At 44.8% G+C, this 23442-nt stretch overlaps 1 protein-coding gene across 1 annotated transcript; it reads right to left on the bottom strand.

The window, feature by feature from the left end:
* Nucleotides 1–231: 231 nt before the first annotated feature.
* GSR (glutathione-disulfide reductase) lies at nucleotides 232–22213 on the bottom strand. The gene is made up of 13 exons (XM_083719305.1): nucleotides 21832–22213; nucleotides 18432–18458; nucleotides 14912–15000; nucleotides 14308–14377; nucleotides 13318–13465; nucleotides 11972–12026; nucleotides 9380–9479; nucleotides 6572–6658; nucleotides 4499–4660; nucleotides 3805–3916; nucleotides 1977–2108; nucleotides 825–958; nucleotides 232–567 (listed from the first exon to the last, which is right to left on the bottom strand). Exons 1-13 carry the CDS (start codon nucleotides 22060–22062, stop codon nucleotides 418–420), a joined length of 1497 nt encoding a protein of 498 aa, XP_083575431.1. The 5' UTR covers nucleotides 22063–22213; the 3' UTR covers nucleotides 232–417.
* Nucleotides 22214–23442: the final 1229 nt, after the last annotated feature.

The following is a 23442-nucleotide window of genomic DNA, read 5'->3' as shown; positions in this document are numbered from 1 at the left end:
TATTTATGTAAAACTATATTAGCTCAAATTCACATTACAGATTTAACTTAACAAAATGTGGGTGAAGACAATGCCAATTTTTCCTTATAGCTGGTACCTTTTATAAACTTAGTTCTTTTGCAAGTTGTCATTTCTCCTAACAATTTACTCTCCCTCCACAACTTAGTTTACTGCAAAATAATCACTTTAAAAGCTTCTGTAAGAATTGAATGACAATTCCATCCCACAATGTTAAGATGATTTAAGGCAACTTTATTCTTTGAGTATTATTATTCCAGTGCTGCATTTTCCGGGGGCTTGTTGATAGAAGGGCAAACGTTTCATTTACAGTAAGAAAAGACAAGTTAATCTTGTATTGAATTAGAGGGGAGAACATGATTCTGTGAAGATTATATCTAGGCACCTTATTAAAAAAAATCAACGAAGTGTAACAAGTTCTTCAGAAGATGTTGGGTGGATGGCCACTGTCTGGTCAAAATCTGCTTTTGTTGCTCCCATTTTGACAGCCACAGCAAAGCCTTGAAGCATTTCATCACATCCTAACCCTTGCATATGAAGGCCTACCACCTTAAAAACAAACAAACAAACATGTTAATTAAGGGTTTGGTTTTGCATTGGTGATTTAATACTATAATCAGACATCTCATTGACTCTCCAAACCAGCTTTCTTCATCAATAAAAATAGGCTTATATTTGCAGTGTTCTCCTTCTCCAATACTGCTGCATTTGCCAGTTCTGCACAAAGTAGAGCCATGTGTGGTGTCCAGATAAGTATAAACAGACTAGTTGCTCACAGAATCTTTATTCTTCCCTGTTTTGCTCACCTTCTCCTGTTTAGTTGCACACACCAGTTTCATTACACACTTCGTTTTCCTTTTAGTTACAGCATGATACATTGGGATAAAAGAAGTTGTATAGGTTTTCACATTCTCGCTTCCATATGTAGTTCTAGCTTCCTCTGAAACAGTAAGACAAAAATAAGCATATAGCCCTCATAGCTAAGGAAGAGGAACCACAAAGCACAGCAATAATTGCCTTGCTTTAAAAGCCAAAAGGCAGGCTAGACGTGTCTGAATTGCTATGCTAAAGTTTTTGAAAGTATTTGATGTGACTAAATACAGATGTTATAAAGCAAGAATTGGGAAACTGCAGCCCTCCAGCTGTCGTAGGCTGGGGGGTGGATGTGTCAGGACATCCACCAATACTTTCTACAGCACCTACGATAGTTATTCATAAATATCACAATGCACAACACTTTTTCCTACTCAGTTGCCATTCACACTTGGCTGGCATCTCCTACATTGAAGCCACCTCTCAACATGGCAACATTTCAGTGGAAGTCAAGATGGACACGCCTCCAGTTTTGAACAGATGAGATCTGCAAAGAGCATCTCTCTGTCAGCAAATACACAGTGGCTGGTGTAGGTTCCACCCCCTCCTCCATGTGCAGGGCATGCCCACTGGCCCAAAAAAAGACTGGTGACCCCCCTCCTGTAATCAAACAGCTCCCATAATTCCTAACCACTGGCCATGCAATATCTGAAGGGCCTCAGGTTCCCCATCCTGGTTTAGAGGGCCTGGGCTGCCAATTTTGCAACTCACAACTCCTTAACCTTTCACTTTCAGAGTTTTAAGTCCCAATTTTACATACTAATATAGTTTTTTATGCTTTGAACAAATTAAGAAAATGTCTTCTGCACTGAAGTTCAGAAGGATCCTCCACCATAGGCAATGGGAGAGGGGATGAAGCATACAATTCTGCAGCCAGTCTCTAAATTCTAGTTAGCATCTGCAATGTGTTTACGTAGGCACAACCTTTTGTTCTTTATATAGCCTTGCCAAGCCACTGGCAGAAAATGTCCCTAGAGCAAAGGATAAAATGGTATCGCATGTCACAAACGCTTAAGGTTACAGCGCCAATTCTTTTGCCCACTGAGCTATAGGAACAAGTGAGACAACAAGGCCTAAGATCCTACCTTCTGTTAGTCCTACCGTTCCAATAGGTGGGTGACTGAAGACCACGGTAGGAATGTTGGTGTAGTCAAGTTTAGAATCTTCTTTCCTCTCAAAAATCCTGTGTGCCAGTTTCCTTCCAGCAGCTATTGCAACTGTTAAGGATGAAATTTAGGCATGTCACCTGGCATAGTAGCAGGCTACAGTGTCCATTGCCACTCTCCTCCAAGGACGCATGCAGTACAGGCAGCCCCCCCCCCATTTACGTGGCGTAGGATAAAGGTAAAGGAACCCCTCACCATTAGGTCCAGTCGTGAACAACTCTGGGGTTGCGGCGCTCATCTCGCTTTATGTACAGCTCCTGGGTCATGTGGCCATCATGACTAAGCCGCTTTGGCAAACCAGAGCAGCGCACGGAAACGCTGTTTAATGATAAAATGTGGTATCTGCTCCAGTGCAAGCATGCTTGCACATGAAGTGATCCAGTGGATGCAGCTGCATGGAGGAACTACAGTAAAGGTAAAGGGACCCCTGACCATTAGGTCTAGTTGTGGCCGACTCTGGGGTTGCGGCGCTCATCTCGCTTTATTGGCTGAGGGAGCCGGCGTACAGCTTCCGGGTCATGTGGCCAGCATGACTAAGCCGCTTCTGGCGAACCAGAGCAGTGCACGGAAACGCCGTTTACCTTCCCACCGGAGCAGTACCTATTTATCTACTTGCACTTTGACGTGCTTTCGAACTGCTAGGTTGGCAGGAGCAGGGACCGAGCAACGGGAGCTCACCACATTGTGGGGATTCGAACTGCCAACCTTCTGATTGGCAAGTCCTAGGCTCTGTGGTTTAACCCACAGCGCCACCTGCGCCCCAGGAACTACAGACAGCCGCCCATTTACACAGGGGTTACGTCCCGAGGCACCGCGAATGTTGGTGAAATCGCATATAATTGAAACCCATTGAAATACCCCTTTCCGTCCCCACCCTATTAGTGATGTCTTTATGCCGTTTCCAGGTCAGTTCTGGGTTCAACGCAATGCACATATTCACAATTGCACATGTACTGAACACACGTAAACGAAGCTGCCTGTATTTACACCTCTCCATTGCACTGCCCATTTATTCCTACTCTTTGCTTCCTGATTTTTAACCAGTTACTGATCCATAAGAGGGCATCTCGCCTTATCCCACAATTGCTACGTCTACTCAAGAGCCTATGTTGAAGAACTTTAATGAAAGGTCTCCTTGATCACCCCTATTCCCCATGCTTCTTATGCCTGAAGAACCTGCTGAAATGCCTGAACAACCAGACCCAGTGATTTGTGAGTTTTTAATTTGCCAGGGATGGGGAACACTTGGTCCTCCAGACATTGCGGAACTACAAGTCTCATTGTCCATGCTGGCTAGGGCTGATGGGAGATGGAGTCCAACAACTGGAGGGCCAAAGGTTCCCTGGCCCTGGCCTAGAACTTCATCTCATCTCCAGAATTTGCATTAATTATTCTCCATATGATGGGGAATATAAAGCTTACGTATTATTTACTTGGTGTGGCAGATCTAAAGGCAAACCTGATAGACTTCTAACAAGTTACATTGCCACACAATTCTTTAATTTTCTGCTAGTGTTTCAGAAATCAGTGATATGGGAGATGCTAAGAGGTCACATCCAGACCTTGTTGATGCAGTAGATTTACTATGATCAAAAGTTGATGAGCAGAAAAAGATCCCCAGGCAACCACTTGATTACTTCCCCGTCTTCCTCCCTGTTCTCCTCTCCCACGCTATCTGGTGCAGCATGCACAGGTTCCCACATAACATTATAGAAGCCTTTTGAGCAAAATAGCATCCTAATGTTACCTGGTGTAAGAAGAGCTTTCCCACATACGTCTCCAACAGCGTAGATCCCCTTTCTGCTGGTATTTTGGAACTCGTCAACAATAATATGACCCATAGAATCTACCTTAATATTCTAAAAATGGAAAGGGTAGTTTAAGTCAAACACGACATTCTGGGAAAAGAGTATTCAAGACAAACAGCACTGATTCATCTCTTATTTCTAAGCTGTGTAACTTTTCAAAAAAATTATGTGAATAAGGGAAGGCAGGCCTTTTTCTTCCCACGTAGCCTCAGCACACAAAACACAAGGAACCATTTCAGAGGAGTCAGGCATGAGCTGTATGCTTAGTGACAGGAGCTATGTGGGATATTTTTTCCATAACATTTAAATGACATTTACTATGTTCAGAGCTTTGCATGTATTATCTCAATAATCCTATGAAAAAATGCAGGTTCGCATAAAATATTTGCTGGTGGGTGGAGGAATTGTTACCTAATATGGTGGTCTGCTCTTTTTATAAGTATTTCTATTCATTCTTTTTAATAGGCTAATCAGAACAGCTTTCTAACTGAACAAAATGAGTTTTTAACTGACTAAACACTGCAGCTCCACTCATAACCACAACACGAAGCCAACTATCATATAATCCAGATTCTATATGCAATGTATCAAAATCCCACATTGTCTCAAAGAAATAAAATAATTCCTGCTCACCTGCTGGTCAAGATTTAGCCCCTCTGTGTTTGGCTTTCTACCAATGGCCCATAACAGACAATCAACATCCTCAATAGTTTTAAAGGTGGGTTTCTGACTTGGAGGAGAGGATGTTACAGTTACCGACAGCAGTCCTGAAGGTGACTTTGTGACCGACTTGACCTGTTGAGAAACAGGAGACTTGAGGACAAAGAGCAAAACAGTATGTACAATGACCAAAAAGACTAGCTGCAAGGAAGGTGGATTTTAGGGCTCAACTCGATTTCCTGCTTCAAATTTGTTCTACAGTGGTACCTCCGGTTGCGGACGGAATCCATTCCGGAGTTCTAGTCTGATCCCAAGATTTTCGCAACCGGAGGTGCCTGTTCTGCGCATGTGTGTGGTGCGGTAGAGCGTTTCTGCGCATGTGCACATGGCGAAACTCAGAAAAAGACTTCCGGGTTTGCCGCATGCGTATCCCAAAGGACACGTAACCAGAGGTGCGTGTAAGTACCACTGTACAGTGGTGCCTCGCAAGCCGAAATTAATCCATTCTGCGAGTCTCTTTGTCTTGCGGTTTTTTCGTCGTGCGAAGCACGGCTATTAGCGGCTATTAACGGCTTAGCGGCTTTAAGAAAAAGGAAAAAAACTTGCAAGAACTCACAAGACGTTTCGTCTTGCAAAGCAAGCCCATAGGGAAATTCGTCTAGCGAAGCGATGCAAAAACTGGAAAACCCTTTTGTCTTGCGCGTTTTTCGTTTTGCGAGGCATTCGTCTTGCGGGGCACCACTGTATTTATTTCACAATTTGTTATAATATCTTTTTTAAAAAAACCTTTATTAGATTTGACATGTCAAGTTATAGGCATGGCTACGTGCCTGCCACAATTCTGTAGAGAAAAACACAGTTATGTTGCACCATTACAGATCCTTGGGATCTCTTAATTTCGTTTGAAGAAAAACAAGAAGGGCTGCTGGAAGCTTGAGAATTTGCAGCAATGGCCAATTATGTTTTCCAGTGATCGGAGGATGGGGTTGGACTGTCATGCATTGCTCCTATGCTTCAAACATGCAGAATAAATTATGCAAAAGAAGTACTATGGGGAAAAGTATGCAAAATAGATTTTTTTAAAAAGTGTTATGTGAAAAACCTGCCCTAATTGTTCTTGGCCTTTTCCAGTTTTATATCAAATTTAATATGTAAGGCCATTGGACAGGGCCTGTCTGTGTCTTCAGAACAGTGTCTCGTTTGTTTTTAGGGGAGAGAGGCCAGGACCCCTGTGCCACAGAGAGGTCACTTTGGTGCTGCTACTGCAGCAGAAACAATGCGAGAAGCAGCAGCTACGAGTTTCTGGTTTCTGCAGCCCCAGCAGGCGCTGTGATTCTCCAGCAATTTGATTTCACCCCAGGAGGCGCTCTTCATTGTCTCCCGAGACAGACAGATGCCACCTTCAAATCATATAATTAATGCAAGTTGCAGAATTCAACCTTTCTTCATACAGAATGTGTGACTGATTGGTATTGGTACTCACGCCTTGATTTAAGGACAGCTGCAGCTTTCCCAAAATGTACCAACCAAGGTGCAATAAATAGGAGCTCTGTTTTTCTGCTTATGATCTGGCTACTAGCCCTATTAAAAGCAGCTATAAATACACCAATAAGAGAAGCAGCATGGGCAATAAGTTGAAGAAAAAGGAGGGTGGAGGAGTATTTTGTTACATGTTTGCAACTTCCTCTTATTAAGAATAATACCACTCTTAGAAGAAATTAAAGCACTGGTGCTTAATAAACTGGTGCTTAATAAAAGGTATTAATCTGTTAAAACAAACAACATAGCAATAAAAGATGGGAACATCTCTGCATACTTAGCCCCGATAGAATCATTCAGCCCCACAAAAACAATAAAAATGCACTTTTTATATTTTTAAATTAGATTTATACACCACACTTCATCACAAGATCTCAGGGCGCTATACAGGATAAAATACAAAGGGAAAACACAAGTAAATAGTTAAAACAAAAATAACAAAACATTCCTCCCCCCTAAATATAGGCACACAGAGATGATGAAAGTGATACAGTACATAGATAATACCTGAGAATGTTTCCAGACTTCTACACCACCATGCTCCAGCTCCTGAGTACAGTTTGAGCTGATCATTGAATCAAAGTTTCTCAGCACCTGTCCAGGAAGAACATTAAATAAGACTGTGAGGACACACAGCATATCCACATAACTCATTCAAGAGAGTTAGTGTAGCAGTTACAGCTGTTTCTGAACACTTGTAATTTCCATATCACTGCATTTTTATAAGAAATTCCTGTAAACCGCTTTGAGGTTCACGTGAAAAACAATATATAAATACATTTAATAAATAGTAGTGGCTAACGCCAGTCTGTAAACCTAGCAAGGGCAACTCACTAAACCATAATTCTCTAAGCCTCTCCACCCCAAACCCTCAACATGTGAATAATAATACTGGCCTACTTTACAGAGGTGTTGTACAGATTATTGAAGACATAATGGGAATTGAACATTCAGCAACATTATACAAACACTTAAGCATTATTTTTTCCTCTTGTTTTATTGCACTCAGGCCTTTGTCCAGAAGGAACCTGGGCAAAGGTTTGCTGCTTTTCAGATTACAATGCAGGTGCATTTCACAAGAAATGAGAACGGGTGGCGCATTAATTGATCAATCAATCAATCAATCAATCAATCAATCAATCCATATCAGTTAAAACCTCTTCCCCCACTTAAAATAAGGCATATATACATATATATTTTTGTATGCCCCCTTTCCATAGTTCAAACCATGTTCAAGGTTGCTTCCAACATTCTAAAATTACATAATTATGAACAACAAAAGTAGTAATAAACAATAATTAAAACATCAAAAATATACAACCAAATTAAACAATTTCCACATAAATCATAGTAAGATCTAAAATAAAGATACAAAAATTAATACTGATAGCAACAAGCCCCCTCAACAAAACACACTAAATAATGCCCCAGCCCAAGAGGCTGTTCAATGGTATAAGCTTTTGTAGCTGGAGTCAGTCCGGGCTCCAGACCAGGTGGGAAAAGGCCTGCAAGGCAGGGAGCAGGTCTTCCAGATCTCACAGCCAAGATGGTTTCTGGCCTGGATCTGGTTTATTGGGAATTCCTCTTCCTCATCCCCTAAGACAGCTGTGAATTAAAAGCACTTGCAGCTCTCTACTTTACACAGCACTGACACCAGAAGAGCAGAGCAGCCTGACCGCAATGGGAAAGTGCATCCTAGCCAGTGAGTCGACTACAGAGGCTGCACCTGAGGCCTTGGACAGAGCAACAGCTGGAAAACTCAAGTAACAGGGTCTGGATTAGCCAGTGCTAAGAGATACCATGTCTTGCAGCAGACAGGTCCTGGATGTCTCATAGCAATGGAAAGAGAAGGTTTGCATGCAGCCGGCTGCCGGGGATTTAAGGAAGGGTCCTGCTTGCGGTTTTGGAGAACCAAGGGAGCTCCTTGGGAGAGGAGAAAAGCTAGAGAGGTTCCCCTCAGCTGGCAAATCAGAGTCTCTCTTCTTGCAGAGGTTTTCAACCTTTTTGAGTCCACAGCTCCCTCGACCAACTGCATTCTTTCTGCGGCACCCCTGTGGGGCTCAGGAGCTCAGCTATGTCACCCCTTGCCTGCAGAGCTGGCAACCTCTCGTCCTTTTTCAAACATCCTCCCTTGTGGAGTGTTCCCTCAGCCTCCTTTCCTCTCTTCTCTCCTTGGAAGTCCTCTTGGCAGCCACAGCTGCTGCCCCTGATCTGTGAGCTGTCCCCCCTGCCTCAAAGAGAGGTGTCTCCTCATACTGCCCCACAGGGGTCTGGGAAGCACCCCCCAGCCAGCCCCAGAGGCACCATTCACCTGCGTAGCTTGTAGCCAGGGCTGCTGCAATAAACAGCTGTGTGAGCCTTTGGGAGGCAGAGATGTGAGAGGGCATCAGAGGAGGGAGGGAAGAGGGACAGAGGCCAGTGTTGCCCACGGCACCCCTGCGTGCCATAGGACACTGGTTGAAAAACACTGGCTTATTGGAATGAAGGTATAAACAAAACCAGGTTATTTATGTATGTGATGTCAGCAGCAAGGGTTATAGTGGCAAAACGCTGGAAAGATAAAAATACACCCACTAAAGATGAATGGGTAGTCAAATTGTGCGAGTCCTTGGAGCTCACGAAGCTGACAGATGCAATAAGAGATAAACCTAAAAAAATGGTGAAAGAAGAATGGGAATGTTTAAATAATTATCTAGGGGATAAGGGTTCATCAATAAAGACCTGGTTATGTTTAGAATGATACCGCATAGGGAAATGTTCCCTGATACCAAGATGAGGGACTCTATGGAATGCAGATAGAGAGAATTGATACGAATAATGATCTGTTGCGACCTTGACGGAAGCGTACAGTAGACGCTTGTGTTTTGTCTCATTTTTCCCCTCCCCCTTTTTTTCTTCCTTCTCCTTTCCTTTTTCTTTTTTCTTTCCCATAATGGCTTATGTTCTATGCCATGTATTTGATATTTTTTGTAGGGTTTTTTTTTAGCCTTTTCCATTATTATTACTAAGGATTTTTCTTTTGTAATTTTGGTTGTTTATATGTATCTTTATATGTTTAAAGCAAAATAAATATTACTTTTTTTAAAAAAAAAGAAGGTATAAAGAAATCACTCTCTGGCTCATTTTTAAATGGCTTTTTACTCAGAGTTCTGGGCACAGTCTTCCCGCGTGTCCATCTTGTCAGATGAGTGCTTCCTTGCCCAGCCAATCAGTGCAAGGAATTAAAAGCGTGCACAACAGAGCCCTAGCCTTGCTTTTTATTGCATTGGCCAATATACAGCAGAGCAGTCAGTACAATGAATAAGTGTGCCTTACCTCACCATAACGTATCAGTAAGGACGTCTTTGAACCCAGGGCTGAAAGAATGCCAGCTATCTCCACAGCTATGTATCCAGCACCGACGACAACACTGCGCCTGAAAGAATAATGGGTTTTGAGCCATATCTCACATACCCTACGAAGTTCCTGTTGGAATCATATTCTACTGCACCCTTAACTATGCTTTGCCTGAGTGCCTCGTACTCAGGGCCAGTGTGGTGTAGTGGTTAAGAGCAGTAGACTCGTAATCTGGTGAACCGGGTTCGATTCCCCGCTCCTCCACATGCAGCTGCTGGGTGACCTTGGGCTAGTCACACTTCTTTGAAGTCTCTCAGCCCCACTCACCTCACAGAGTGTTTGTTGTGGGGGAGGAAGGGAAATGAAATTGTTAGCCACTTTGAGATCCCTTAGGGTAGTGATAAAGCGGGATATCAAATCCAAACTCTCCTTCTTCTTCTACTCAGGCAGTCAGGATCTTCACTCAGCAGACAGTTAAAACTATGGAAGCTGCTGCTCAAAATGTAGTGATAGTCATCCTTAAGTAAAGGTAAAGGGACCATTAAGTCCAGTCGTGGCCAACTCTGGGGTTGCGGCGCTCATCTCGCTTTACTGGCTGAGGGAGCCGGCGTACAGCTTCCGGGTCATGTGGCCAGCATGACTAAGCCGCTTCTGGCGAACCAAAGCAGCGCACAGAAACGCCATTTACCTTCCCGCCGGAGCGGTACCTATTTATCTACTTGCACTTTGACGTGCTTTTGAACTGCTAGGTTGGCAGGAGCAGGGACCGAGCAACGGGAGCTCACCCCGTTGCGGGGATTCAAACTGCCGACCTTCTGATCGGCAAGCCCTATGCTCTGTGGTTTAACACACAGCACCACCCGCGTCCCTATGTCATCCACTTAGATGGTCCTAAAAGGGAATTGGACAAATGCATGGAGGGAGGACTATGCTATCAATAGCTACTAGTCATGAAATCTATATGCTACTTCCAGGATCAGAGACATACCTCTAGGTACCAGTCGCTGGGGAATAACAGCAGGAGAAGGCTACAGCTCTCATGTTTCACCTGTGGGTTTCCTATAGACATCTGGGCAACTACACGTGTTCAGATGCAAGTAAATTTCCTCCCATCTTCCAGAGTTCTGGCCAATGAGTGCAGAAGCACTGGCAAACGTTTGGCTACATGCTGTGTGCATTTTATAAATGACTATAATTTTATAAATTATATGAAAGTTTGGTTAATTTTAATTAACTTAATGACTCAAACTGAGCATTTTGCTGCACTGATTTGCAAACCACACCACCACAAGCCTGCTAAACTTTCCTCAAAACCCAAACAATGCCAATACAGAGCAAACCGTGTCTGTGTGTGTGTGAACGAACAAGTCATTAGAAGGGATGAGGAGGAATGTTTTGCACTGATATTCAACTGCTCCTAAACAAGAATTTTATAGGTTTCACGTATCTCCCCAAACCAATGTGTCAAACATCTATTTACAAGACAGACATGAGACTTTGTGCTGATTCTTGCTATTCTGAGCTGCAACCCAGAAAGCAGGATTGGGACAGTCGAAAAGAACTGCTGTTGCATGAAGGAGCCTGAACTCTACAACCTCCAATTTTAGTACTACATAAAGCCAGCCAGTGGGACACGGGTGGTGCTGTGGGTAAAACCTCAGTGCCTAGGACTTGCTGATCGTATGGTCGGCGGTTCAAATCCCTGCGGTGGGGTGAGCTCCCGTCTTTCGGTCCCAGCTCCTGCCCACCTAGCAGTTCGAAAGCACCCTTAAGTGCAAGTAGATAAATAGGTACTGCTTTATAGCGGGAAGGTAAACGGCGTTTCTGTGTGCTGCGCTGAGGCTGGCTCGCCAGATGCAGCCTCGTCACACTGGCCACGTGACTCGGAAGTGTCTTCGGACAGCGCTGACTCCCGGCCTCTTAAGCGAGATGAGTGCGCAACCCTAGAGTCGGACACGACTGGCCCGTACAGGCAGGGGTACTTTTACCTTTACCTTAACGCCAGCCAGTAAGGTAAACCTCCTTTAGGTGCAACTCAGCCACTGTTAAACACTTGTGAACCCCATTGCTTTCAATGGAAGACTGGGTGCAAACTTTTACCTACTTCCCTCATGGAAGCAAGCCTCACTTAATTCAATAGGACTTACTTCTGAAGAGACAACGCATATAATGCACTATCAGGCACATACTTAAGCCTTCTTGCATTAAAACTAATTGTGTTTACAAGTGCTTTAATTTGTCTGGATTTTGCCCGCAGATTTTTCTAAGGCAACAAAAGGAACAAAGGCTCTAGCTCTAGACTAACACCTGATATGCATCAGGACTGACCAGATGCTATATGCGGCATCTTTAGCAACTCTGCAACTTGCAACAGTAAATACAGCACTATGAGGGAACTCACTAGCCTTTTCCCTGCACTTAAGATATTTATAGACATTTGAGGGATGTACGTGAGCCCCACCTCACCCCGCCCATCGCACAGTAACCCACAGCCAGCATGCTCTATTTCTCAAAGAATCTCCATTACGATGTGGAAACTGAGAACAGGTTCACCCTAGATTGGCAACTTACTTGGGCAGCTCTTCAAGGTCAAAAAATCCATCACTAGTAATTCCCAAGCTGGCCCCTGCAAAGCAATGAGACACTACCCTGAATATCAAAGTCCACTTACGTATAAATAGATCTTAGCTATGCAAATATTCAACTTTTCTTACAGCTCATTCACTAATGCAGAACAGCTGCATACAATACAATTCAATACTGCAAGCAGGAAAAACAGGCTTCTCCTAAACTGGGGCGAAGATAGTAAACTTCTGAAAAATGTGGCGAATGCACTCCCACAATTATGTCCGCAGCAATCCTGAAATTGCAAGTTCCTTGGGGCAGGGGTTGCCGGACTTTTCAAAAATTACTCCATGTACATTTAAGACCCTTAATAATTAACATGGAGAGGGGGAGAGGAGGAACATTCCTGAAAAATGCATGTATTCCCCAAAGATTAGCAAAACACAGCGAGCAGCACAGGCGATGAGGGCAACTGCGTTTGCCAAGGATTAATATTACAAAGTACAGCAAGTTATTGCTTAATCTTTTGAAGCAAGAAGCTCAACTGTCATATCAGCTTTTTTAGATCTTTCCTAATCACAGGACAAAGAGAGCTATTTCCATTTGCTTTAGCTCACCCTCCATCTAAGGAGCCTTCGTAAGGGAGCTGCTCCCAAGAGAAATCTTGATGAGATTCTTGCCTTTTAGAATAAAATGGGGGGAGGTAACAAGAAGGGCTGGGTGATATCTGGTTTTCAACATCACGATGTATCACCAGCTAAATATCGCAATATAATGATGTATCACGATGTCGGAAATAAGGATGGAACTATGTAGAGGTGAACAGTAGGGCTGGGTGATATCTGTTTTTCAACCTTGCAAAATATCATGACATATCAATATATCACAATCTGTGAAATAAGGGTGGAGCTGTGTAGAGGCATTGGCAGACTTCACGGTTTTCCCCACATTGTGATTTTTGTATAGCGCATGCACACACACCATGAGTCACAATATATTGCCAGGTCAAAAATTATGAACCCAATATCACAATATAGACTTTTGTTTCGGACAATATATCGATACATCACCCAGCCCTAGGAACAGGGCAATAATGATGATAATGTCATTAGCTTTGGGGCTATTTTTGGATGTGAAGTTACTGGATATTTCTGTTTCTGAACTATATGCTCATTTAAACTTTTATGTATGATAAATGAACTATCAACCACTGAATTTGTAGCGTTACATTGTAGTGATATCATAATTTTCATTATGTTATTCTTATTATTATTGGGATACTGTGTTCTGACAGTTTAAGTGCTTTGAGAAACCGTTGTGTCTGCAAAAAATGTGGCATGTAAATGACTTACCCGGTACCTCACTTTCACTGGGGACTGAAGGCTGCCCACCAGTTGCAATCAGGATATGGGGTGCTGTGTATTTTTTACCATCCACTTCAATCGTGCCTTTGCCATCAGGTGTGAACGAAGCATCACCACGAATAGTTTCTACATTGGACTAATGAAATTAGGTTGAAAATGAGCTGTCAATCTATACGTCAATTCAAAGACCAGATAAAGAATTCCACAAGACATTTTAGCTATTCCCTATGTTGTCACAGCGCTACCCGGTTTGTGTGCCGATTTCTCTCATCTGTTGATTCTCTCATGAATTTAAATAATTGAACAAGTCTGGGTTATCCAAAGCTCTCCTATATATTTTGTCATAAATTCAGAGAAACCTCTATACCAGGCTTCCTCAACCTCGGCTCTCCAGCTGTTTTTGGCCTACAACTCCCATGATCCCTAGCTAGCAGGACCAGTGGTCAGGGATGATGGGAATTGTAGTCTCAAAACATCTGGAGGGCTGAGGTTGAGGAAGCCTGTTCTATACTGATAGAGCAGGTAGAATTAAGGGCATGTTTACAATGCAGACTTAAATTAATTACTACCTCTATCCAAACTTCTCTAGCGGAATTAGGATCTCAAATAGATAATTCTTTGTACCTTCAGCATACCATCTATACTTCCCAGGGTTACTTAGAGAACTTATGACAGATAGAAAAAAAGATTCATATAAAATCAACATATATTAGCAATGTAGATAGGGCTAAGACATTCTCAGAGGCGGGGCTGCAAATCCTAAAGGATTTCCGGATTGGTGAGAGAGATTTTACAAAAGTGCTGTGCTCTGAAACTAAAAGGAATATATTTCCAAGAGCGAAGGATGGTTGTCTCAAAGGAGTAAAGCTGATGAACCAGCAGAGCCCTCTAGATTCTATACTGTGAAACTCAGCGTTAGCAGCTGGAGGAAAGAGGCTTAACGATCGGTTGAGGTGCAAAACAGGAACATTTACAAACCTTGTTCAAATTATTTTGATAGATATCATTCAGTCGTTTCACATAAGCATCACGCTTTTCCTTAATTACTCTGTAATAAAATAAGTTTTGTGTGACAAAATTATCTCTCTCTTGCACTAGCAAAACTGTGGCTCAAAAAAAAAACACCTAACCTTGTCCCTCCTTTCAAATCCCCATTCATTATTTGCTTTAGGAATTTACATCCCATCAAAAAAATCAAGATGCAGGTATATTGGGTAGGCAGAACTGTTTATAAAGCCAGTAGCCAACTGTTTATAAAGCCAACATAATAAAACCAGAAGATGAGCCAGTTTTTAAAAGCTTCAAACTTTTTTCTCCATTGACTGAGCTGCTTTGCTGTCAAAAGACAGCCTTATGCATTTCAATGGGACAGGAATATAAATACCTTATAGTAGATTGGAGGAAATCTGATGAATGCGGTACATTCAGCTACTATTAATGATGCTCTAAATATTTCGCACACCTTCCACTCAATTCAGTGGGGCAAGCATATCAGAACCTCTTAGTAGATTGTACCCCACTCATCGCATTAGACTGATGGTGCACATTTATTTCCACAGAAAGGAATTTTAACCTGACTTACCGCCAGTTAAACTTCACATCGGATACTTCAAAACCATAATCTGCATGATCATGGATGAATTCAAAGTGAACAGCAGTGTTCCACATCACCTGTTTGGGGAGGGGAGGGTGCAGGGAGAACATCCAGGGTTTAATTTAAAAATAAATGAAAAACCAAACACCGCTATTTATTGTATACAGTAATGCAGGATAATGTGAATAAACATTTTGATATGTTGTGGGGGGGGGGGAGAGGTATAATGCTTAAAGGATTTTACATTGGGACAGCGGTTTAGACATATCAGGCCCACACAACTTGCAGACCACCATGATAAACGTAACCCACTAGGCATGTTCTGTAGTATGCGAAATACTTTACAAATTCAATTTTAAATTCACTCAGTCTTTCTCTAAAGCAGTTCCTCTCCTGGTAACTACCAGCTTTTTTTTAAATCAAGAATAGTCTGAAAGATTCTCACTCACTCCCAGACGCAGTGGGACACGAAACCTGTATTTTCAGTCAACAGCCCATAACCTGCCATTTACAACTCTACCTGCTTTGTCAAAAGGATGGCCTCTAGGCAAAGGGTACGCTCCAATTTGTCAGCCTCCCTGCGGCTACTTGGAAGCATCCACTGTCTGCAGTGGATGGAGACACCAGCCTTCAATTTTCTATTAAACGATTATGATCCAAAGATTTCTTTTTCATTTTATTTTCCCCAAATGAGCATCACTGCATCAGGCTATTTTGATTGTCTTCCCATCAAAACACGCCAATGCAATTTCTTAAGTTCATATTTGAGCCTGTTCACGGAGAAGGCAAGAGAAAAACCAGCAACGTTTTCTTTCTAACAATAAAGGACGCTTGCTTCATACATTGCAATGTTGGCTTCTCAACCCCTCAGAACCGGATCAGCCAGAAGAGCCTTGGGAAATTAGGCACTTAGCAGGAGAACAGCAATCCTAAATTAGACAGCGGAGAAGCGAAGCGATAGCTCTCTCCCCCCCCCCCCCCGGTGTATACGAAAGCACACCAGGTCACAATGGCCAAGGGTATAAATACAGTTTTTCTTTCTTTCTTTCTTTTTCTGCAACAGCTCACGCCTGACATAGATGGGGAGCCCCCAAGGAAGGGGCCCTGGAGCGATCTACAAGGCTTAAGTCTAGCAGACATCAAGCCTCTGGGACCCTCACCATTGGTAGGACAACCAGTGAAGTGTAAAGGCCCAGAGTGTCTTTTACATGCCATCTAACATCCCCCCCCAGCCATCTGATAGCATTTAGTTTATTATCTGGAATCTTGTCTTTATGTTGTATGTTATATGCTGTATGTTTGTGATTGTAAAATTTTAATTCGAAAAACTAAATAAATAATACAGTCATACCTCAGGTTACAGTTGCTTCAGGTTGTGTTTTTTTGGGTTACGGACCCAGAAGTACTGGAACGGGTTACTTTCGGGTTTTGGCAGTCACGCATGTGCAGAAGTGCTAAATCGTGCTTTGCGTATGCGCAGAAGCGCCGAATCACAACTTGTGTGTGCGCAGACGCGCCACTGCGGGTTGCAAACGCTGCGGGTTGTGAACGTGCATCCCGCACGGATCACGTTCACAACCCGAGCGTCCACTGTATATGTATATGTATCAGCAAAAGTTGAACTGTGCACTGAAATCTCTGCTTTGAAGAGTACGCTTTAGCCTCAATGCAACCAAACTGAGACTCAGTATGGAAAATAAGAATGCTAAGTTTACTACAGTCAAACCTCGGCTGTTGAACATAATCCGTTCCGGAAGCCCATTTGGCTTCCAAAATGTTTTACAAATGAAGTGCAGCTTCCGATTGGTTGCAAGAGCTTCCTGCACTCCAGCGGAAGCCATGGCGGATGTATGGCTTCCGAAAAACGTTCGAAAATTGGAACATTTACTTCCAGGTTTTCGACGTTTGGGAGCCAAAACGTTCCAAAATGGAGCCTTTCAGGAACTGAGGTTTGATTGTATAGGAAATACATGTTGGATAGGAAGAAATATACTTCAAACAATCTAGGATGGAAACGCAGAAAGCCATGTTTGTTCTTTTATCTTTCTACAGGGCAAACAAAAGAAAATATTGGTTGGAGGATGGATGGCGGCTAACAGATTGAGGTTGAATCCTGACAAGACAGAAGTACTGTTTCTGGGGGACAGGAGGCGGGCAGGTGTGGAGGATTCCCTGGTCCTGAATGGGGTAACTGTGCCCCTGAAGGACCAGGTGCGCAGCCTGGGAGTCATTTTGGACTCACAGCTGTCCATGGAGGCACAGGTCAAATCTGTGTCCAGGGCAGCTGTTTACCAGCTCCATCTGGTACGTAGGCTGAGACCCTATCTGCCTGCGGACTGTCTCGCCAGAGTGGTGCATGCTCTGGTTATCTCCCGCTTGGACTACTGCAATGCACTCTACGTGGGGCTACCTTTGAAGGTGACTCGGAAACTACAACTAATCCAGAATGCGGCAGCTAGACTGGTGACTGGGAGCGGCCGCCGAGACCATATAACACCGGTCTTGAAAGACCTACATTGGCTCCCAGTATGTTTCCGAGCACAATTCAAAGTGTTGGTGCTGACCTTTAAAGCCCTAAACGGCCTCGGTCCAGTATACCTGAAGGAGCGTCTCCTCCGCCATCATTCTGCCCAGACGCTGAGGTCCAGCGCCGAGGGCCTTCTGGCGGTTCCCTCATTGCGAGAAGCAAAGCTACAGGGAACCAGGCAGAGGGCCTTCTCGGTAGTGGCGCCCACCCTGTGGAACGCCCTTCCAGCAGATGTCAAAGCAATAAACAACTAGCTGACATTCAGAAGACATCTTAAGGCAGCCCTGTTCAGGGAAGTTTTTAACGTGTGATATTTTACTGTATTTTTGGTTTTTATGGAAGCCGCCCAGAGTGGCTGGGGAGGCCCAGCCAGATGGGCGGGGTATAAATAATAAATTATTATTATTATTATTATTATTATTATTATTATTATTATTATTATTATATGTCTCCTCCTCCAAGGTGGGACAAAGAAAAAGGAGAAACACCCTGAGAGTATCAGTATAGCAACTGAGGAAAGGTCAGCACAGATTCATTCAGAAAGACAAGTCTAGGAGGCTTGGCGGTTCTGTCCACCTACTTTCTGCCCATGGAAACCCAGCAGCCTTAATGCAACTGAGCTGCATCCCAGCACTTTCAGCATCATCAACATCAGGGAGAGAGTTAGAATAGCACTCTGATAACAGTTCCTTTTAGAGGAGAAGAAGCTTGCCAGACCACACTGTGCCAAGTACCCCTCCCGTACAAAATCACACATAAGCAAAAAGGCAGGTGTTTTTTGAGTGATCCGGCCATTTTCTTGTGTTCATCTGCATTTAGAAGACAATAGTCTCCTTGGGTAGCAATCTGACACATGCAGAGAGCCTAAGAAAATATTTTAAAACCATTTCTAGCTGTTACTGCCGCTGAGTTTTCACTTCACACAATTTAAAAATAAAACAAAACAAACTGATAGTGACACGTTAAACGGTTTGTTTTTACCTTTTTAGGAACACATCCAACGTTCACCTGAAAACGAAAAATAAACAGTGTCAAGCGCCAACGCTACTAAGCAAGTATTTAGCAAACATGCACAAACAGGTTACAAGATAATTTGTTATGGATAGCTTTTTATTATTTATTTATTACAGTAGTTCAGAGGCATACTGCCCTAATATACAGCCAACATGAGTGGTAGGCACTGCTATCTTTATTCTCCATAAATTTGTCAAATCCCCTCTTAAAACCATTTAAGCTGGTGGGCATCCTTACATTTTGAGGTAGCAAATCCCACAGTTCAACAATGGACTGTGTGAAGGAAGTATTTTCCTTACCTGGATTTAATAAATATGGAGATTATAAGTGACCTACCTTACTTGTAAGGTACTTGACCTGCCCTCTTGTAAGGGTGACTGAGATAATGTATGTGAAGTACTGGATTCCGGCATGAGATGGAATTCCATTGCTGACTAACAAAACTATTTTAGATTTGGATTTTATTGTTGTCTTGTATAACATGTTACATACATGTCTTTGTATGAGTTAATTGCCTCCGAAGCTTTGGTTACAATGTTGCCTATACATTTCAGAAACAAAGATTTGACTACAATAAATATGAGGTATTGCAATTATAAATATAACAGTTGCCTCCTCCATTGTTGAAATTCTGTAGCAAGCTCCTTGAAAGCAGATATGCAATGATGGGTTCCTTATATTCAGTCGAGTGACCAAGAAACAGAACTCAGAATGGGGCAGAAAGAAAGAAGACATGATTCTCAATTACTTGATTTTCAACAGAAGAGGACCTCAGAGGAAGAGAGCAAGTTTAGCACCGCACTGTTTTGTGGTGTCACCCGACAGGCCCTGCTTCCATATAATTAAATGGTTGCAGCCATTCGTTCCAACTGGGAAAAAGAAATGGGGAAACTTGGGAATATTACAAGAAAGTTAAAATGTACCCTGAATCACGGACAACTGTGTAACCTGGCCCTCACAAATCAAGAACCCAGAAAGGATGACAACAAACACATGATTAAAAATTACCATATTTTTCGCCTTATAAGACGCACTTCCCCCCCCCTCCAAAAATGAAGGGGAAATGTGTGTGCGTCCTATGGGGCGAATGCAGGCTTTCGCTGAAGCCTGGAGAGCAAGAGGCATCGGTGCGCACCGACCCCTCTCGCTCTCCAGGCTTCAGGAAGCTATCCGCAAGGCTTGCGGGCAGCAGCCTGCAGCCCGAAGCACGGGGCGCCCTCCGGAGCGCACCCCATGCTTCACACAGATGTCTGCAAGACTTGCGAGCCTGGTGGGAGTTGCCGCCGGGCTCGCAAGGCTTGCGCATAGCAGCCTGTTCTGGGGGCTGGGGAATATTTATTTACAGTATTTATTTCCCCCAAAAAACCGAGGTGCGCCCTATGGGCCAGTGCGCCCTATAGGGCGAAAAATACGGTACATTATATCATGTCTTTCCTAAAAGGAAATAAACTGATCTGTAGAAAGGACTCTGTGAACTGAAAGCAGATACACTGTGTGTAATTTTGTAACCCAAGAAAATATTTAATAAAAACAAAGCTTTAAAAAGATACATGACTCTCCCCCCTCCATTTTATGCTCACAACAACCCTGTGAGGTAGATTAGGCTGAGAGATAGAGATTGGTCCACAGTCCACCCGTGAGCTTCATAGCTGAGGGGGAGATTTAAATCCTGGTCTTCCCAGGACTTTTTAACCACTACCATAACAACTGACATGTCGCACAGGCGTAGCCAGGATTTTTGCTAGGTGGGGCAGGACTTGGGGGCAGGGGCAGAACCAACGTGATTGATCAGTTAGTTAAGTATTTCTATTGTTTTACTTGATGGGGGGGCAGCTCCCCCCCCCCAGCTAAGCCCATGGACATGTGATACTTTTGCAAGGATGATACACAACATTGTGAATTGTACCACATTTTGGGGCATGGAAATAATGCTTGGCATGCAGAAAACAGTGAAAACACTCTTTCAGTAATTCAAAGTTTCAGGGTTTTTTTGTTTCCTCTCCCCTGAGCCATTTGAAATGTAAAGCTACTAGGGCTGGCACATGAGGGCAGCGTATGGAACATCCTAAAATCTAATTTCTGCCTAAAGAACTAGACCTAAAGATAACACACAGTGGCCTTCTCTCTCTGTCAAATGCATGCACACATTTTCTCTGTTCCTCTTTCCAAGTTCAGTGTGTGTGTGTGTCTGCATGCATGTGTGTGTGTGTGTGTGTGTGCACAAGGAAATAAAAAACAGAAAACAGATTAATGTTCTTATTACAACTTTCCTGTGCTCCTGGTCATCCTTAAGTGTGGGGCGTGGGGCAATTAACACCTGAGAGATGCCCTCCTGACTTGCACCCAGGGAGGTCCCAGGGTTCAATCCCCAGGCAGGGGCTGGGAGACACCCTGCAGAGCCCATTGTCAGTCTGTGTTGACAACACTGAACTAGAGGGACCACTGTTCAGCTTCATATAATCATAGGCTTGTAGAGCTGGAAGGGACTCCAAGGGTCATCTAGCCCAACCCGCTTCAATGCAAGAATCTCAGCTGGATCATACACGGCAGGCAGCCATCCAACCTCCCTTTGCAGTGTGTTTCACAGAATAATAAAATTGGAAGGGGCTCCAAGGGTCATCTAGTCCAACCCCCTACAATGCAGGCATCTCAGCTAGATCATACACAACAGGCCGCCATCCAACCTCCCTTTGCAGTGCGTTTCACAGAATAATAAAACTGGAAGGGGCTCCAAGGGTCATCTAGCCCAACCCCCTACTACAATGCAAGCATCTCAGCTGGATCATACACAGCAGGCAGCCATCCAACCTCCCTTTGCAGTGCGTTTCACAGAATAATAAAACTGGAAGGGGCTCCAAGGGTCATCTAGCCCAACCCCCTACTACAATGCAAGCATCTCAGCTGGATCATACACAGCAGGCAGCCATCCAACCTCCCTTTGCAGTGCGTTTCACAGAATAATAAAACTGGAAGGGGCTCCAAGGGTCATCTAGCCCAACCCCCTACTACAATGCAAGCATCTCAGCTGGATCATACACAACAGGCCGCCATCCAACCTCCCTTTGCAGTGCGTTTCACAGAATAATAAAATTGGAAGGGGCTCCAAGGGTCATCTAGTCCAACCCGCTTCAATGCAAGAATTTCAGCTGGATTATACACGGCAGACGGCCGCCCAGCCTCCCTTTGCAGTGCGTTTCACGGAATCACAGAGCTGGAAGGGACCCCCCCCCCCGAGGCCCCGGGTCATCTAGTCCAACCCGCTGCAAGGCAGGCCTCCCAAGTCCACCATAAGCCACAGAGGGCCGCCCAACCTCCCCGGGCGCCGTGTTTCCTCCCGGCCAAGTTTCCTAAGCGCTCCGGGACTCACGCAGGTGCCGCCGAGCCGCCCTCTCTCCACCACGGCCACCCGAGCGCCGAGCTCCGCCGCCCGTCGAGCGCTGGCCAGGCCGCCCGAGCCGCCTCCCAGCACCAGGTAGTCGAAGGCCGTCGAAGAGGAGGCGCGGAGCTGGGCCATGGCGGCGGCGGCGGCGGCAGCGCGACTAGCAGGAAGGAGGAAGGCCGCCACGGCCAGGGGAGAACGCGGGCGCGGCCACCGCATCCCGCCTCCTGTCCTGCCCCTAACCGAGGCGAGGCAGGCGGGGAAGGCGGGCCAGGCAGGCCAGGCCGCGGCGCTGGAAGGCGCCAAGACGCGTCGCAGCGCCTCGGTTAGGCCGCCTCAGGCAGGGAAGGAGCCCCTGAGGGAGAAAGCGGGCCCTGACGGATTTACGTATAAACTACACAAGCTATAGCTTAGGGCCGCACTCACTTCCCCCAAAAAAATTTAAAGGGGAAAAACCTGGATGTACATTTCCAAAATATAAGATAAAAAACAGGGTTTTGTGTTGTGTAGTTTCCATTGAGCCAGCCTGCTCCCTAAAATATCACTGGTTTGCTCATTTCTACATATAGGGTGGGATGTGGGTGGCGCTGTGGGTTAACCCACAGAGCCTACGGCTTGCCGATCAGAAGGTCGGTGGTTCGAATTCCCGTGACGGGGTGAGCTCCCGTTGCTCGGTCCCTGCTCCTGCCGACCGACCTAGCAGTTCGAAAGCATGTCAAAGTGCAAGTAGATAAATAGGTACCGCTCCGGCGGGAAGGTAAACGGCGTTTCCGTGCGCTGGTCTGGTTCGCCAGAAGCGGCTTAGTCATGCCGGCCACATGACCCGGAAGCTGTATGCCGGCTCCCTCGGCCAATAAAGCGAGGTGAGCGCCGCAACCCCAGAGTCGGCCACGACTGGACCTAATGGTCAGGGGTCCCTTTACCTTACATATAGGGTGCCTACATTCTGCATGGACTGGTTGCACGGCAACATGTGCAAATGGCTTGAGATACCTATTGGGTCCATAAATGACCATATAGCATATATTCTGTGATAGGAATTTTGAGGTCTTAAAAAGGTAAAGGTAAAGGTACCCCTGCCCGTACGGGCCAGTCTTGACAGACTCTGGGGTTGTGCGCCCATCTCACTCAAGAGGCCAGGGGCCAGCGCTGTCCAGAGACACTTCCGGGTCACGTGGCCAACGTGACATCGCTGCTCTGGTGAGCCAGAGCCGCACACAGAAACGCCGTTTACCTTCCCGCTGGTAAGCGGTCCCTATTTATCTACTTGCACCTGGGGGTGCTTTCGAACTGCTAGGTTGGCAGGCGCTGGGACCGAGCAGCGGGAGCGCACCCCGCCGCAGGGATTCGAACCGCCGACCTTTCGATCGGCAAGTCCTAAGCACTGAGGCTTTAACCCACAGCGCCACCTGCGTCCCCTTTGAGGTCTTAGATATATGGTAATGTTCATAAGCGTACCAACCAAGCACGTACATAGATCAGCACAGGAAGACCGACCTGGAACCATTTTGATTCCTAAACTGAGCAGATGTTTTCTCTGCAAGGTCAAAGTGGGAAACCTTCCATTGTCTCTTTCCTCACAAATCCTGTCTTAAGGGC

This window comes from Podarcis gaigeae, assembly GCF_964106915.1.
Source record: "Podarcis gaigeae genome assembly, chromosome: 17".
NCBI classification, from domain to species: domain Eukaryota; kingdom Metazoa; phylum Chordata; class Lepidosauria; order Squamata; family Lacertidae; genus Podarcis; species Podarcis gaigeae.
This window is presented reverse-complemented; position numbering and strand designations above follow the sequence as displayed.